The sequence below is a fragment of the Taeniopygia guttata genome, chromosome 7 (genome assembly GCF_048771995.1).
Source record: "Taeniopygia guttata chromosome 7, bTaeGut7.mat, whole genome shotgun sequence".
In the NCBI taxonomy this organism is placed as follows: domain Eukaryota; kingdom Metazoa; phylum Chordata; class Aves; order Passeriformes; family Estrildidae; genus Taeniopygia; species Taeniopygia guttata.
Window position 1 is genome coordinate 18,554,004 of NC_133032.1, and position 18,533 is coordinate 18,572,536.

General features: G+C 36.3%; 1 protein-coding gene across 8 annotated transcripts in view; it reads left to right on the forward strand.

Moving 5' to 3' along the window:
* Positions 1-18,453, forward strand: part of OSBPL6 (oxysterol binding protein like 6) — a 96,521-nt gene extending 78,068 nt beyond the window's left edge. For all 8 annotated transcript variants that reach the window (XM_072932293.1, XM_030277559.4, XM_032749403.3 and 5 more), the window contains 8 exons: positions 1,347-1,484; positions 1,812-1,875; positions 2,464-2,542; positions 3,787-3,931; positions 5,045-5,189; positions 6,163-6,289; positions 6,824-6,946; positions 7,867-18,453. In XM_072932293.1, the coding sequence (XP_072788394.1) occupies positions 1,347-1,484; positions 1,812-1,875; positions 2,464-2,542; positions 3,787-3,931; positions 5,045-5,189; positions 6,163-6,289; positions 6,824-6,946; positions 7,867-7,975 (930 nt within the window). In that variant the 3' untranslated portion in view covers positions 7,976-18,453. The remainder of the gene's footprint in view (positions 1-1,346; positions 1,485-1,811; positions 1,876-2,463; positions 2,543-3,786; positions 3,932-5,044; positions 5,190-6,162; positions 6,290-6,823; positions 6,947-7,866) is intronic.
* The last annotated feature ends 80 nt before the right edge of the window (positions 18,454-18,533 follow it).

Consider the following 18,533-nt stretch of genomic DNA (forward strand, 5'->3'; position numbering starts at 1 on the left):
AGACTTATTGCTGCCTTTGTTGAAAAGTTTGAAAGGTCAGTATTGAAGTAGAGAGAATTCAGGAATGAAAAGCCATGGTGCAAGTGAAAGCTTCCTTGGAAATGTAGATTCAATCCCCTTCTGTGCTACAGATGTCTACTGCAGTACTTGGGAGTACAAGCCAAACTTTTTAACAGCACCTCTAAAAACGCAAACTGCACCTGAGCTGAGGCATATGGGACTACTTGGAAAAAAATGGAATACCCAAAGCTTGTGGCAGGAATGCTGTGAATATGTTACTGCTAGTTCACTGTTCTCTGAAAGATCAGGACTTTGTTATCTTCAATAAGCATCCAAAAATAGTGGAAACCTTTCTTTTTTCACATTGCTCTTTGTATCACAGGGATAGTAAACTCCTTAATTTCTCTGCAGTGTCTTGTAGTTAAATTGAAAAGGCAGTTGAAATTAATCTGAAAACAGTTTTAGAAGAATTAAGGTTTTTACTGTTGAAGAAAAGCCTGTGAAAACAGTGTTACTTCTGTCGAGGCTGCATTTCTGAATAATACAAAATGAATAGAGAATGGAGCACCCATTACACAACGGGAAGAAAATTAGCACATAAAACCTCACATGAGGGCTGTGTCCTCACTAGCAGAGGAAAACCTGGTTAAGATTTGTCCCACTGGTAGCATATTGCCAATAGCTGACTAATTTTTATCCCTCTATTGTTTTTCTGAAATTTTGTTTGGACTTCTGATTGGCTGATGTGATTTTTTTTAAAACTCTGCAAATGTGACCTGTAAACTAAATAACCATGGCATGCCACTTCACAGCCTGTCAGGCCTGGCTGAGAGGTTATTAAATTGGGGTTGTACATATAGACAAAAGGGCTGGCTGTTAAGGCTGCATATGTATGGAAGATTTGGAGATAACTCTGGACTAAGGACATCCTAAGTGGGAACTGTTTATGTTTGGCACTAAATAAAATAGTTCCCATAGGAAAATGGTATGTGATCTTGTAATTAGAAGTTATTACATAATATTTATTCATGGGAAGAAGGACTAGAGCTGGGTCTTTTTTAGGTCACTAATGATAAGCCTGGTCAAAGGCAGAAAAACTGTGTCATGTGCAGGTTGTCATTTTAAGGGACTGTTGAAAGACTGAATGAGGCCATGAAGAAACAGAAATCCTATCAACAGAAGAAATAAAGTTTATACTGGTTCTGGCTGGGATGCATGGTTTCTCTCTCAGGCATGCTTCATTAATCCAGTCGTCCCTGAGCAAAATGAGTTATGTGGTACCACACAGTGATGGCACATACACAAGAATGTCTGCTATTCTCATGTTCTGGTCTGTGTTTTTACAGGTTCTCATAGCTGCCTTTGCAGCATCAGGCTATGCCTCTACGTACTTTAGAGCAGGAAGCAAGCCATTTAATCCAGTGCTTGGTGAAACTTATGAATGTATTAGAGAAGACAAAGGATTTCGATTTTTCTCAGAGCAGGTAAACCTTGTTTCTAGATAGACACTCCTGTTTAGATGTCTACTTTTTGTACTTCATTTTATAGAATCAACCCATTTTTTCTTTCTAGTTAGAATGGTTTGCTTTCTTAGAAGTAAATAAATATTGTTAATATGAGTGAACTTCATTAAAGGCTAGAAGGAATACATGTTTATAGTAATCACTAGTAACTGTTTTAAGTACAGTCACTTAAGTTGTATCTGTTTTCATAGCAACATGAGCTATTTATTATTTTCATATTGCAATAAAAATTGTACTGTCTTAGGAATGAAAATTAAATGTTTTTGACTCAACCTAACTGTGTTTCAGGTTAGCCACCATCCTCCCATTTCGGCCTGTCACTGTGAATCGAAAAACTTTGTGTTTTGGCAAGGTACACTTTTTACTTCAAAAGCATAACTCCTTTTCTATTGTCAAGCAAAAAATTTTTAAAAGCTGAGCGTTGCATTTTGAACTTACTCAGAATGTCTATACTTACTGTTTTGAAGTGACATATTATAAACTGATGATCTGTTTTACTCCAAATTCTCATTAACAGTGAGAAACATGCTACAACTTCCTCTGTCACTTGCAGCCTGTTTATACTCTCCTATTTAAAAGGGTTTTACCAATAAAACTACTATTTCTTACAAACACAAGCAGCTCTTTTTGCAGTTGAAAAAATTACTCTTTCTTTCCTTGTACCTACTGGTATATGCCTTTAACTTGTATTGAATATTTGCACAAGACATTTGATAATCATGCAGCACAGACAGAATTCTTAATTAAACTTACATCTAATATTTCTGATCCAACATAATTTTCTAATATTTTTTTCTTTAGTATTTTCATGGCAAACTCTTACTATCTATTGCCCTGTAGAATTGGGTAGTCCAGTACAGATGATTGGTGCCACAGAGATCAGTACAAGGGAGAGACCTTGGTCATTTCAATTTTTTAAGTATTTCACTATTATATTCAGATATCAGGTGGAAAAACAAATTCTGGGGGAAATCAATGGAAATTCTGCCTGTTGGAACCTTGAATGTGACTCTTCCAAAGTAAGCTATTCTCCTCTTGTTTTCAACCTTGGGTGCACTCGAGTCTGTGCTGCCTTGTGAATGGGTTGGGGTGAGCAGACATCACTTGGATTGTACTGATGAGAGTTGGTGCCCAGCTCTAATCTCTCCTTAATATTCAGGTGGGGCTACTGGAATATTTTTGAGCCTGAAGATCCATTTTTGGTTTTGGAAGAAAAATATACACTCTAGAATGTGATGGAGAGAAAGGGATAGAGATGTTTTAGGAGAGAGAACCCATGTTTTGTATGTACAGCAGTGATGAGCTGTTCAGAACAAGGCTGCAGTGCAGGACTGCCAGCAGCTGGGGCTGTCCTAAGGCTCTCAGTCCTAAGGCTGCTGAGTGTCCCTCAGAACAACCAGACCATGAAAGGTCTTTTTTCAAAATATGGATAAACCAAAGTATATTCTTAATTCTTTGTATGAAGATGGTTTGGCAGAGTAATGAGAAGCAGTAGCTTCACCACCAGTGAGACTAGTTGCAGCTTGTAAATCCTAAGAATATGCAAGGAGTGGGTATTTTAAATATGTCTTCTGGTTTTGTAGTGGTGTTCTTGCTCCTGTACATTGCAGCCAGCCTTTCTTTCTGCCTCTACTGGTAGAGGTAACACAAAGTATAGCATCACTTCAACATTTATCCATCTCTTAAGATTGAAGTAAATGCACTCTGAAGCAGCTTTGTCTTCTGTTTGCATGCTTTTCCCTAAACTGTGAAAGAGAATGTGCTTTGCATAATATAATTCTCTGGTTTTATTCTCTTGTCTGATGTTAGAGATGCAACTGGATAGTTCTTACAAAGGCAAAGGGATGATGTGCTAGTGTGCTCCTGGCTTTCTTCTTCCTTTCCTTGATCTCCATCTCATATTTATTATGTTCTGTTTCTGATTTAATTACATTTTCTGCTTATAGTCTTAATTCAGCCTCACGTTGATCTTTGGGTCACTGTCCTGCCCCTATAGGAATTGTGGCCAAAGCACTTCATGCTCTGAGGACAGTGAATAGGCCATGCAGGGCTTCAGTGTGTTTCTGATGTTGTGTGCCCTGGAGCTTAGGTGGGCTTCTCTAAGGAGGATTAGTGATTTAAACAGATACAGGACTTTGTAATCTGTACAGCTGTTTTTGGGCAATATAATTTGTTTTTACAATAAAGAAGCAATGTTTTACTTTTTTGTCAGTAATGATCATGATGAACAGATGTTACCATCTACTTCTTAATCTGTTCTTAGGTATGGAGACTACTATGTCTGGAACAAAGTCACTACTTGCATACATAATATTCTTAGTGGAAGGAGATGGATAGAGCACTACGGAGAGATAACTATCAGAAATACAAAAAGCAGTGTTTGTATTTGTAAACTCACTTTTGTCAAGGTAACATATGGATGTTAATATATATCTTATATTCATATAACTGTGTAATTTAAGGGTACATCAAGCTGTTTCTTCACTATTCCTGAAGTCCATATTCCACATTTTATCTTCTATTCCTTTTATCACTATTCATAAAATGTAAATTGTCAAAGAGAATGGTACGTCAATTAGTATGATTCTGTTCCACTGAACATTTGGATCAGTGTGTTCCATTGCTGTATAGCTGTGTGCTGTTGCTGGTTTTTGATTAAAAATGAAATGTCTTTTTTTTTTTTTTTTTTTGATATGAACACAATGAAAACACAAAGTCACTGTACACTACCATGCCATTTTGCTTCTACTTCTACTAGAATTTGTTGGACAATATTTTATCTCTTTACACGTATGTATTGGTGCTTTGGTTAATATCCAGGCAAGGACCATATATAAAAATAGAAGTTTGTATAGCTATGTTACTATTAAGTATTTTCCCTAAAAATAAATTTGTCTTCACATTGCAACAAAAGACATTGATACCATTTTAGTGTTAGCAACAGGGTGTTAACACAAATCTGAAATTTGTGTTTTGTTGGATAATCTGAGAATGGGCAACTGGCTCTTGGATGAAGGTGTAAGAGCTAAATAAGTCTAAGAAAAGCAAAACAGAGAAGAGAAACAGAAAGAAACAACACATAATACTGGCTGAATGTCTTCCCTGCTGCATAGGAAGTTCAGCACCCATGAAAAGATTCCTATATAAGTACAGGTATATTCAATACCTCCTCATGTAGGAAGAGGAGTGTTAGCTGGCACTGACAGGCAAAGGATCATTTTTGCTGAATTGTGTGGGATATGGGTTAATGAATGACAATGTAGTTCCCAGATGTGCAGTTAATTTAAATGCTTTTATGTCAAAACCACATTGCAAATTATGCAGTGTTTCTCCTATACTAAATCAGTTAGTGTAAGGATCATATGGTTTTCAAATTTTGGTATTCTTAGTTCCAGGTGAGCCACTCCAACACAGAATTTGGACAGTTGGCACCACGTGCCAAGATACATTAATTATGTATATTAGTACAACGGGTTGTTGGAGAAGCAGTGTGAGTTAGTAATTCTTGGTTAAACTTGCAGGTGAACTACTGGAATTCAAATGTAAATGAGGTCCAGGGTGTTGTGATAGATCAAGAAGGGAAGGTGGTTCACCGTCTTTTTGGAAAGTGGCATGAAGGCCTCTATTGTGGGGTTGCACCTTCAGCCAAATGCATATGGAGGCCAGGTAAGAAGCTTGTAAAAAATTCTGGAAGGTGTGAAGCTGTTTTAGCCTACATTTTAAATACACAAAATAATACTAGATAAATTACAATCCCTGTCTAGACAAACAACGATTCGCATGGGTTTATAATAATGGTTAATGGAAATGTTCTTACAGGACATAATCTTGTACATCTCAGTCTGACTCCTGGTCAGATGTGCTGGGACCTTGGGGTAAACAGAGCAATTAAATTAAGCAAAAACTTGGGCATCCTAGCTGGCCTGTCTGCATTCTGCTAGAGAGCAGGGTAACTTTTTTGGATTCACCAGGTGGGGGTTTATTGAGTTTGTTGTCCTAATGCTTTATTAGCCTAAAGGATTGGTCTTCAGAGATGGTGAACACCTGGGACTTTCAGGATCCGATTTCAACTTCCTGCTTGCTTAAAGGCCTGAGGTTGAATTAGTTATCCTTTGCACCTGTATATTTCATACATGCATTATCCAGGAATTATTGTTCTTAGAATTTTAAATCCTACTTTGTATTTTTGGTATTTTGAACCCTGCTTTGCACCCTGCTCTCTTCAATGTCTGTTCTGACCATGTAGTGTCGAATCAGTCTGTGAGTGTGTTTTAAGTTCCAAAATGAGCTCTAAACATCAGTTAAGGCTAGATTTTAGACAGACGTTTCATAGACCCACTTTCTGGGGAACAGCAAACTGTTTTTAATTTGAAAAGCTTGAAATAATTAGTTTTTATTTAAAAGGGTGGGAAGATTATAAAAGCTTTGAGTCTATTAACATGTAATGGCAATCTCTGCAGGATAAGCAGTTGATATTAATATTTATTGAATTTTGTTTCACTTAGAGAATAGCTTGTGATGCTTTTTAACTGGAAGAGTAAAATATATTCTTTTTCTGTTAAAAGTTTATAAATGAAGGACTCTCTTGCATATTTACAGTAATAGCTTAAAAGCTTTTTTCTTTGTCTTATGTGTTCAGGCTCCATGCCAACCAATTATGAGCGTTATTACGGCTTCACAAGGTTTGCTATTGAGCTCAATGAATTAGATCCTTTACTGAAAGATCTTCTTCCTGCAACAGATGCACGATTCAGGCCAGATCAAAGGCAAGAATGCTTATTTATACATTTAATATTTGGTGGGCTCAAGGCTGGGTTTGGCTGAGTCTTGAATTTTGTCTGTATCTTCATTGCAGTCTGAATTAAGCTGTGGAGGATTCTGCTAGTAGAGACGATAGTCAGTATTGTACTCAAATTTCTGCTTAGCCCAGCTGAGGGAAATTAGAAAGCTTCTTGTTGATGCCATAGTGCAACCTTGGGGCAGATTACTCATGACAAACTGGAAAACAGGCTCTGAAATGCTGTGCACCTTTGCTATGGATGGAAGCAACACTAATTCCTTCCAAATCTCAGTTCACAGTCCTTCAGTGTTTGTGATATGCTGAAGTTGCTGAACAAAGCATGTGCCTTAGGCTGTAGGTCAGGTACACGTAGCTGGGGAGTCGCATCTCAGGCTGGATCTGAAAGTACAACACTGACAGCACACTTGGCTTCTGCTTGCTTTTTATGATGGCTGGTGCTGGAAAATCCCTTGGTTTAGACACTGTGTGATTGCTATACAGCCTGCTGTTATTCCTACAGGCTTCTGGAGGAAGGAAATATAGAAGCAGCAGCATCTGAGAAACAAAGAATAGAGGAACTCCAGAGAGCTCGGAGGCGGTACATGGAAGAAAACGGCATTGAATATGTACCCAAGTTTTTTAAGTGAGTCTTTTCATATGAGTAGTAAGTCTCTGGTTTCCATCGTGTAAGTGGATGAAATACTACAAGAATTACCACCAATACAGACTGATAATCATGAAAGCATGGAAAGTTGCATTTCTAAGTAACGTAGTAAGATATCTGATACCTGCTTCTCTGAAGCAATTTTTACACAGTTAAGCTTCATAATTGAATGATCATTTTCTCATAATGGGCCTCAGCTATACAAGCCTTCCTGCTGAAGTAGAATTAGAAGTATAATCTAAGATTTAACTAGGGGCATTTTAAATTCATTGCATAGACAAGTAATACCATGTGACCTGAACAGCAACATCATACATATATATAACATGTCTATATAAATGTATATGTATACATTTAAAATGCATGTATTTTTGAATGAAGGTGTTTCTTTATTGGCTGTTTTTTAATTAAGCATTCTTCTGAAACAAGGAATAGTCATGCCAAGTAGCCTCATGTCTAACATGGGGAATCAAAAGTGAAAATACTGAATGTGTGTGATAAAACTGTAGCATAATGCAAGCAAAATGCAGAGACAAAAAATAAATGGTTAAAGGCTTACATTCTGTAAGCTGTATCTACTGGATAATCCTCTTCACATAATCAGAATCTGTAGTGAACAAAGGGGTTTTAGGTGGCTGTAAGACCTGCTCTTATAGATCAAACAACAGATTTTCAGTCTTGGCTGTCTTCTCTGTCTTCTGCTTTTGATATAGGTAGAGGTTGATTTTTGTTTTCAAATTCCTGTCTGTTCTTGTGTCCTTTTGAAATATGAAATTTGATTTAATACTGCATTAGAACAGAGAAGTGTGGAGTTTGATTTTATATAGCATAAGAACAATATCTAAGGTAAAAACTTTCTTCATCTCTTTATCTCTCTTTTTTTTCCCCCCTTTCTACAGAAAAGTTATTGATGCTAATCAAAGAGAAGCCTGGGTTACCAATGAAACCTACTGGGAACTGCGAAAAGATCCTGGCTTTAGTAAAGTAGACATTCCTGTACTCTGGTAAACTGAGAATGTAGACCTAGTAAACATATCACTATGAAGAAAAAAAAATAACTATGCACAATATGTTTCTTATAGCTAAGCGTGGTTTGTGGGTCTACGGAAAAACCATATCATATGCATTTATATTCATCTTTGTAATGGACTTTTGGAAGTGCATTAGACCAGGCCCCTGACCACTTCTGGATCTTTCTAATTTTGCAGCAGCCATCAAAACTAAAAAAAAAAAAAGAAAAAAAAAAAGAAAAAAAGGAAACAAACCTTTTAAAGTTTCATACACTGAAAATTCAGAAATAAAGAAGCAGATGAGATATCCAAAGTCACTCGGAAGAGGTGGTAAGCGCAAAACTGCAACCGGTGCTTTAAACAGACATTAAGAGTACTACAATTTGAATTAAAAAAAAAAAAAAAAAGGAAAGAAAAAGAGAAAAATTTCCATTTTGTTTCAACTATTTTTGTTAAAAACTCTTGGGTCACAACACTGTCATTTCTGGCTTCAGGTTAGTCCTTTGGTGTGATGTGCTTGGACTGGCCTTTGTCAAAAAGATATGCTTTTCTGGAAGCTGTTCCCATTCATATGCCATTGTTCATGCCTTAACAAAATATGAAGATGTACATTAAGTAATTTTAAAATATCTGTGCTTAGGCTTGTGTGAAGGGCAGATTTTTAAAGCTCTAGAATTTTATCACAATATAAATACTGGAAGACCTGCATTATTTGAAATCAACAGATAACCAAACATCTAACTGTATTTCAGAGGTATGAGACCTACTGTACATGCTTTAGCTTTGGGATGCTGACTGTATAATCAGACTGCAAAGAAACTGCTAGCTGGTTGAATTTCAATTTTGGTAAATGCATATGAGTTGCTAGTCAGAAAGTTCATATTCTAAATGACTGATGCTGAGATGCAGTCTTCACATTTAGTACTGGCTGGACATAGACCTCTCAGTGAATCTCATTTCCCCCTAACTGTTTATACAATTTAAAATCCCTGAAGCTTTTCAACTGTGTTAAAAGCACAGAAAGATTTCATGTGAAGGTCTCTGGCTTCTCTCCAGAAGCTGGATAGTACTGTAAATGCAAGTGTTTTCTGCCACACGCACTGTTTATTTTCCTGGCTCTGTTTTTCCCCATCCACCTTTCTTATCTAAAATTATGTTTGAGAGTATGGCAGAGGCTCCTGTGTGTTATAGCTAACAACTTCTACTTGTGTTGCCAAAACAGCTTTTGTGCAAAATATACTTTACATTTTTTCATAAAGTGGTTCTATATTTTTGATTAAAAACAGTCTTTTATGTGTTGCTAAGCCTCAGTTAATATAAGTGGGAGAAGACTTGGCACTTTCTATTTGAAAATCTCTGAAACATTAAACAGTAGGAGGGCAGTTCTTAATAAAAGAAAGAAAACAGTAATTTATTAGATAAGAGCTACATTCCATATGGTATGATCTAGTCTTCCATTTGTGCATGTGTTTCACATCCCACCACTGGTGATAGGTTAGATTTCATGCACAGACTCTGTCTTCCTTTCTGCCCATACATGACATACAATTTTTCTATTTAAGATTGATTCAGTCCTGAGACCAAAAATAAAATTACTAGATGGGTATGTGATCTGCCAGCAGAGCTGCTTGAACAGTTGTCAGTGCATTACCACACATCCCCAGCTCTCAGCCTGCTTCTTCCTTGTTCCAAGTCAGGTCCCTATACAACTGAGATTACTTTGGTTATTTAATATTAATTTAGACCTCCCTGTCGATCGTATAGCAAAGTAACTAGCAGGGCAACTAGCTGCTAATCAGTTCCAATTTCTTCACACACTTCTGTTATAAGAAAGAACAATGAAAACCTACAGAAAATATTAAGCAGACTTTTTATTAATTGAGAATGTGCATGAATTTTTAATGAAAATTTGGTATAAAAATCCCTGTGTAGATTAATGGGATTTCTTCCAAAGAAGATTTTAAGTTATTCAAATAATGTTATCTTTCTCTTTCCTGGTTGAACCTAGTCTGATTTATTCTTATTTTAGTTCTGCAGTTGTTATTATAAAAAATTAAAAATATATCAAAGTTGGTTTTTAAAATAATATTTTCTTAAGGTCATCCTGCTTGCTTTAACAATATTACACTAGGAATCAAATTGGCACATTGTGTGTAAAATAGCAATTAATTTCTCTGTGTAGCTTTCTTTAAAGCCAACTCTATTACATTTGCCCATATTTTGGTCCAAGTCTTTGTGTGCAGTTCACCGTGATATGAGGAAGTATAATTTGTGTATAACTGCAAGCACATTTGAGGGACAGAACTGCATGTCCTCAAATCTTTAATTTAAATACAGAAAGAAGGTCAGAAAGAAAAGAAGTTTTACAGCATTCTGGCAGTGCTCTGTGAATGCCATTATTTGCAATGCAAACTGAAACTTGGTGGACATTAAAAATGCTATCACTGAATTGTTTTTTACAATTGTTCATTTGACACTCACTGAAAGAAAAATAATGCTAACATTTCTAAAATCTAGAAAATCTATGCTATGCTAAATCTTTCTATTGAAGGCACTTTATAAGCCAAGAGGATGTTAAATTAGTTAGTAAGTAGAAAAGACACGAAATGATGCAACACAAGATATTTGCAGTCTATATCTATATATTTGCAGTTTCTCCTCGGGCAGAGTTCTTCGTATTCTGTGCAAAATGTGTTACTGCATTTTTCCTGTAGCATTGGCAGACATCATGGAATATTTTGTGCTGTTTCTAAAGTGGATAGGTATGAGGGCTTGTATCCAAATTATAATTTTTAGTCAACTTGTGACATTTCACAACATTGAGTGAGAGGGGATGGTGAGTTCCCCCCATCCCCTGCCTGTGTAGTGCAGAACTGAGTATCCCATGCTGCAAAGAGAGTGCACCACTGGCTGTTCTGCAGCCTGGCACCTTTTGTAAATGCCAGCTGGTTTTTGGCAGGGCTGCTGCTCAGACATCACTTCCCAGCATGTAGGATTTTTCCTCTCCAGGAGCAGACCTTTTCACTTCTACTGAACCTTGTGAGGTGTTTCCTGGCCCAGTCCTCAGGTTGAGCAGTGTCCTTCTAGTTGCAGCTTTGCCATCTGGTGTGCCATCTCATCCTCCTGATTTGATGTCATCTGTGAACGAGTTATCATGTCCTTACGTCCTTGTCCAGGTCACTGGTGAGATGTTAAGTGACATGGCCACAGAAGTGACCACTGCAGGGTTGTCTTCATTGCTGGCTGCCAGCAGCAGCCCTGATCACTGACTGCCCTTCAAGTCTGGGATTCAAGCAGTTTTCAGCCCAACTCACTGCATTCATCCAGGCAATATTTCCTTTTGGAAGGCATGAAAAATACTATCCAACTCAGTAGATTTAATTGCCGTATGCTTGGTAAGTGTTGAAAATTAATGTAAATCATTTGACACATAAATTTTTTATGCAATTAAAGAAGTTCTTTTGCTTCAAGGACATATGCTTTTCTCCTGTGTTTTCTCAAAACACTTATTTCTGTATAAAAATATACAATACTTATGCTTTAGTTTCACAATAATGAGCTGTACTTTCTATTAATATTTTAAAAGTGTACCTTAATTTCTTCTTTGTTCTGGTACTTTGGATATGATAGGGTAATAGTAGCTATTTTCATCGAATGCAATGTCTTACAAAGATTTAAATAGCTTCATTCTTATTTTAGATTAGTATTATCAAGATGGCAAAGTTTTGGCACATCAGAAATTTTAATCTCACAGGAAAAGATGATTTGAGTTGATTTTCATGAAGTATCACTGTGAAAGTCATCTAGGCACCCATTCTAATTTTAGACAGGTGTGAGTTGCATGAAATAAACTTTTTTGTATTTGGCTTTAAAAGTGCAGTTTCCACTAGAACAGTCTTTTCATCATACAAATAATGTTATCTTTTTTTTAATCCTTTTGAACTTCTGAACCTGAGTAAGCCTGTATGGGACCTGTGGGTTTTTATTTGAGCGGTAGCACATGCCAGGCACATGTCAAGTCCTGCAGTATGGAAACAAACGACACAAACCTTAAGTCAAACCAGGAGCCAGCGCTGGTCCTGCCCCCAGGGCACCTGTGAGCCCCTTGCCTCTGGGCCATGGCCTCTGTTCCCCATAGAGGGAGTGGGATTTTCTCACCTCCCACCAGTGGAGCCCAGCACAATTGCAGTCTTATACTGAGCTTCTCCTTGAAAAATCAGATTTTTTAGAAACGCCCTGGAGGGGAGGAGAGGTTCACTTGTAATTTGCACAATAGCCAAGAGGGCTGAATATATCTGCTCTCTGTTTTGCAAAACTTGCTCTCAGGTAAAGGCCTATTAGCATAGGGAAGGTTTTGTGTGTTCTCCTTGTTTTACAGGATTTTAGACATTGTCTAGTGCAACAATAAACAATTTTACATGTGTTGTAATCTGAGGAATGGGCATTTTTAGATGTCATTAGTAGTAATGCAGCTACATAATTAAAGCCAAGGAGAGGTTTTCAGTTTAAATCCATCTGAAAGTGTATTTGTATTCATATGCTAAAATGTTAGGAGGTGTTAAGCTAGAGAGTTTTGCCCATCTAGGGGAATAAGATTAATACTGACAAAAGTGTATTAGAAACACTGGAATGGTCTCGCTGGTAACCTTGTGTTATACACAGACCCATGAGAAAGCTCAGGAAATTTGCTATGTCATAACCACTTGGCAGCTACTGGGGCAGAAAAACACTTCTTTGTTTTTTCTTTCTGTCTGTCATTAAGTAACTGTTATCAAAACTGAGTAAAACCTAAATTTACACTTCAGTGCATATACTGATATTATCAAGGTATATTTAGTATAAAAAGTAGTATAATTTTCTACTTCTCCATTCCAGGTTACTTTTATGGTAATTTGGATACCAGTCAGTATTTTCATGAAGAAAGGGTTTCCTTTTCCTTTTCCTTTTCCTTTTCCTTTTCCTTTTCCTTTTCCTTTTCCTTTTCCTTTTCCTTTTCCTTTTCCTTTTCCTTTTCCTTTTCCTTTTCCTTTTCCTTTTCCTTTTCCTTTTCCTTTTCCTTTTCCTTTTCCTTTTCCTTTTCCGAATCTAGACTGTGTTAATAGAGGTATAATTATTCCTGGTGAGAGTACCTCCATAGGCTCCATTACAACAGTGACTGGCATCCAGGAGAATGCTGCAAATCTGAGGTCAGAGAAATTGCACATTTACAGCAATTTATCTTCTTTTTATACTATATATTGTAAGGAATCTACTTACAAAAGCAAATTCATTATTTACTCTTAAACTAGGGTATATAAAACCTTTATTCATTTGCTTTAGTAGAAATTATATATTTCTTTCATTAAACAGAAAAGTATCTTTATAAAGGGATTTTTATACAGTTTCTTGCAAGTTTAAAAAGTAATATTGATGTACTTGTATTTTATATATCGGCCTCCTACTTTGTCAAACTTTGTGGCATTATAAACTCATCATCTCTAATTTTTTAATTTTTTTTTAACTTCCCTTGCAATCTTTGTGAAACCTTAGAAAAGAAAGGTGGTAAAACTAGTCATAAAGACTTAGTCAGTGTGAGATGTAACAAAACAGGATGTTTTCTAACTTGTACGAATTAAAACTGTCAGCAGAGCTGTTGAATTTATTTTAGTCTGGTTATCTTAATACCATTTTTCTTTCCACTGATCCATGACAACATGAAAAAAAGGAAGATTGGAGACATTTTCTCAGAATTAATGCTGAAGGTGAAGGGAAGCTTTTTTTCCTTTCATAAGTAAAAAATGACTGTAGCCAGCATTTGGCTGAAGATGTCTTGGTAAATTGGACAAGAGAGTTAAATAGTCTGAATATATAATCAGCAGTGTTTAATATGTGCTTTCTGACCTGTAAATAATTCACTGAAGTATGGTAAAGCTACTTATTGGTACTCCTGGAGCAATGATTCAGATGTCTCCTGTCAAACACTGAAGTGTGTTTCCTTACTGACTGCTACTTTCAGTGGTCTGCAGTGACAGAGGCTATCTTGTGCTAGTGTATACTGTTGCTGGGGCAGAACATTAGGCATGCGAAATGGGAAGAGGTGAGGAAGTTCCTTTGGAAACTCAGAAGTGGGTAAATTCTCTGAGAATCAAATTCCTTTGTTCTACAAGGGCAGAACACAGTGGCAAATATTCAACCAGAACTGTTCTTTACTGAGCTGCTTGCTTCTGGTGCCAGTCATGTAGCTGCATATACAACATCTTGTTCTGAAATCGCATCTCTTTTTAGAATTGTGCTTGTGTCCCCAGGGCATCTTTGTCATGTCCACCAAGAATAATCAGTGGTTGAGTCAGGACTGCACACTCAGATTTCTTGTCTAGTAGTCCTGTGCTGAATGCTCTGTCTTTCTTTGTTAAAGTCACCTGAACAAGGAATATTATAGTAATATTAACATCGTGAATACAAGGTTAATCCTCAGTATTTTCCAGGGAAAGAAAAATTCAGGATAGCTTCTTTAACTGTGTGGAAGAAATATAGATTATATCTCCTATTATCCTTGTGTTTGCTTAATATTTTATAAAATATTTTGAGATTGGATCACAATAAATATATTAAAATTACTTTACCCCTATCTTGAGGTTGACATTGAAAATTGTCATTCCAATTTGAGGTTAGTTTTAAAAATAAGTGCTGTTGAGTTTTTAAAATAAGTGCTATTGTATTTTAAATAGTTGAGATACAGTATAACAAATTCACATCACAATAAATTTTCTTTTCTGCTGAGTCTCACAGAAGATCTGACTGAGCAGAAAAATAAATGCTGATGAGTATATTTTCCTATGGAGGCAAAAATTCAAACTTCTGCCTTAGTAAGCTTTATCTCTAATTAGCAAAGACACTGTTCTTGTTCTTTTTTAACAATTTCTAGACTACTTACTTTCAAACATTTTTCCCACACTAAGAATTAGTCCCATGAAGTTTGAATTTTAAAAAGTAGACCATGTTTGGAATTCTGCAGACATGAGGGGTGGTGTTCATGTCATACTAAATGTCCACGTCTCAGGGTGGACCACTAAAATTTTACCCTTGGGCCAAAAATATGTATCAGTGGGTTTTTCCAGTGGGATTCTTCTTTGTATATGCATTTGTGTCTATGTTATTTACTGTAAAATAAGTAAGAAATCAGGCTGCCAGCATCTGATGTCTGAAATATTTTTCTTCCCCAGAGCTGCATAGCAAACTACCTGCTCTTTATCTGTTACTGCTAGATAGTCTGAAGGAATGCTTTTATTTAGCACATGAAGAGCCATCATAAAATGAAACTACTGTGGTATCAAGAAAGATTATTATAATAGTTCTGTACTACTATGATAATTCTCTTATATATATTTTATTTGTTGCAACCAGTAGCAAGACTTTTCTCTGGGTCTCTACTTTTCTTCTATAATTAACTGGTGATTTATAATTTCTCAGTATTTCAACAGCAAAGAATTCTATGTTTTCTCTCACTTTTGCACAAAGCTAATATAAATTGGGAATAATGTCACTCTTTTTTGGGTATGAGATTAGATCCCTTGTGCACATGTGTAAAATGTTGTAAATACTAGTATTTTTACCTTGCTCAGATTCTGAGAATGACATTAGAAGGGTAGTGTTTAGATTAGTTGTCATTTTTATACTGCCTTACTGAGCTTCTTTGCTTTTAGCAAACTTTCAGGTGGTAGATTGCCCTGTGCCAATTCTTTAGTGGGCCAAAATGTCAGAACCTACAGCTAAAAGAGCATTCTTTGCTGACTGCCCATATCTATGTGCTTATTCTGAAAAAAACTCAAGCAAAACAAACCTTATCTGTTGATTCCTTGTACACCTCTTTGGGTAGCTTACCTGTAAAAGGAGATCTTCAGAGTCTTTCTACTCTGATTATGCTATTATGTCAGGTACAAAGGCAAGCAGGAACTTGTTTTGTGGTTTTTAAGATCAATTTAAAGGCAAAAGTTGCTTTTTAGAAGATAACATACAGAGCAAGTGCTACTTTTGAGTAGAGGGTAGATAGTGTCTGTTTTTAAGGGAAATTACAGACTGTAGTGAGGAAGGGTCTGAGTTCTTAGAAGCACCAGATAAATTTTTTCTGTTATTTGAAAGAAATAGAAGAAATTTTCTTAATGGAAAGAAAGACAGTGAGAAGCATTTATGTACCTAGCTACCCAAATGTTGTTTTTTGAGTACTTCAGTATTAAACCTCACATGAAGCACTCCCAATTTTATACTCAAAAGTTTGCTGTGGACTTCCATAACGAGATGATGAAGAATTGGATACTGGAAAAAAAAAATCAGTATCATAATTTCTGAATAACTCTAAGTAATAGAAAATTAATTTGCGGATATTTGTAGTGAAAATTATATAAGCTACTTTCAGTATCGCAATTTTTAAAAGTGCAATTTGGTCCTTTGTAGTACATTCAGTAATTTAATTAATTGTTAATTGTTCTTGATTGATTTCCTGCAAATGTATTCATCTGTTCTTGACTATTCACAAATTTGGGATGTCTTCATGATGATTCTTCTTTGCATCTTATTCATTCTGATTCCAAATATGAGCTGATTATACCTGTAAAAGCAATTTTATTGCTTATGATTCATAAACATCAGGAGCTGAAAAGCAATACAGAAAGGATGTCATTTGTGTATTCCAAATCTATAGACTTTTATTTCACTGCAGGAGTTAATCAGCAACACACATCAGATTTTTCTCTGCTCCATCTGCTTGGACTCTGATGTTGCACAGGTATCAATGTGTACTTAGCATTAACATTGCAAACAGCTCTCATTTAAATCAGTTTCAAAGATGTAGATGCTTAAGTTCAAATAAAAACATTTTATAGAGACATTCCTAAGAAAAAAATATACCAGCTTGCTTGGTTAGCCCAGGCTTTGTAGCACTTGATTTCTAATTCCTACATGCTTAACCAAATGAGCGCCTACGCAGAGGCTGAGCTGCTGTTGGTACTCTGTCCCCCTTGAACCCAGTGAGCTTCCAGTGAGTGGATGATCTAGCTGCCCAAATCTATTTCAGCTGTAGGCCTAATGTGCAGTCAAGGCTAGGTATTTAACTAGTTGCCCTTAAGCTTAATTTTGAACATGTGCACCGTGTTGTGGAAGATAAAATGTGTGAAATACAGTTGGTTTGACTGCTTGCTGCTCTGAGCAATATATTTGACTTTTCTTTGACTCTGTTGCATTTTGGAGCCTTATTCTGGAGCTTGTAGTTTTTAAAAACAAGTTAACTTCATGTCTGTGCAAAGCTCAATTAGGTATGACATTTGGAATAAAGAACAGTACATTCAAACAATAACAATTCATTGTATTATGTCTCATTCTGGCAAGCTTAATTGTAAGAATATTTGCAATCCCTGTTCCTGTTTCCCTATACTGTCCCCAGGATGGTGCCAGCCCCAAGCTGAGGGTTGCTAGTACTGTATACCAGTCAAAAAAAGGAGTTTAATCTCTCTGATTTGTGAAGCAGGGGGTGGCAGACTAAGAGCACGCTTTTAATCTCAGCCCAGAAAAGGATGAATGTGAGAAAGTGCCTCTCTCCGTCTAGGCTTTAGTACATACATAGAATTACTTTCTTTTGGTATTTTGAGTTCTGACTCTGGCTACTTCTAAGATTAAACCTAGCCAGAAAAGAGCAGTAATAAAACAGTTTTAGGTTTCCATGTAATGCAGCTGCAACACATACTCTGTGTCTTTGCACTCGTAAGTTGGTTTTGAACATACTATTGTAGTGATCCAGGAGCAGATGAGGCCTCACACTGACTACCTCTCATGCAATAAAACCCAGGCTCATTCAGTACTTAATACTGATTGCAGTTGAGCATCCCTCGGCCACGTGATTCAGGGAGGTGGTAGTGGGGGGAAGAATAAACAAGAAATAATAACAAAGACTTTATTCCAGTGATATGTGTGGTATACGTGATACCCATAATACATACTCAAACTGAAGGAGGTCCTACAGCTTCTGGTAGGAAATAAAAAGTGAATTTGGCTATGCTATAGTTTTTGTTGTGCTCTAAAATGTAACAAAAGAGGTCATCTGTTTCCTTCAGGCTAAGTCAGATTTTCCAGGATATTGTGTCCAAAACATACACACAATTCTAATTTTTGAGGAAACATGATGCTCCTTTACCTGTTGCAATGTAATTGGATAATGCATGTACAAATGACTTGTGTAGCCTGCCAATGAATGTTGCTAATGCCTTACCAAAAAGAAAAAAAAAAAAAGATAAAGCATATTTTTTGTATTTTTTTTTCCTCAGAGGCAAATCCAAACAATGCTAGATTTGGGAAACTGTTTACTGAAAAGCATTTTCTAATAGATCTCTGAAGAAGTGCAATTGTATAATTACTATTGTTCAGTGCATACAGTACATTGTCTCCATCACTCTGTACACTGCTGCTATAAGTGCTTGTTCTAATAAATCTCAATGTACACTGTTTAAACTGCTGTCATCTGTGTTCTGATTTATTAATATAAGAAACACCTGAGGCAATGATTATCGAATAAACTATTTGTAACTAGT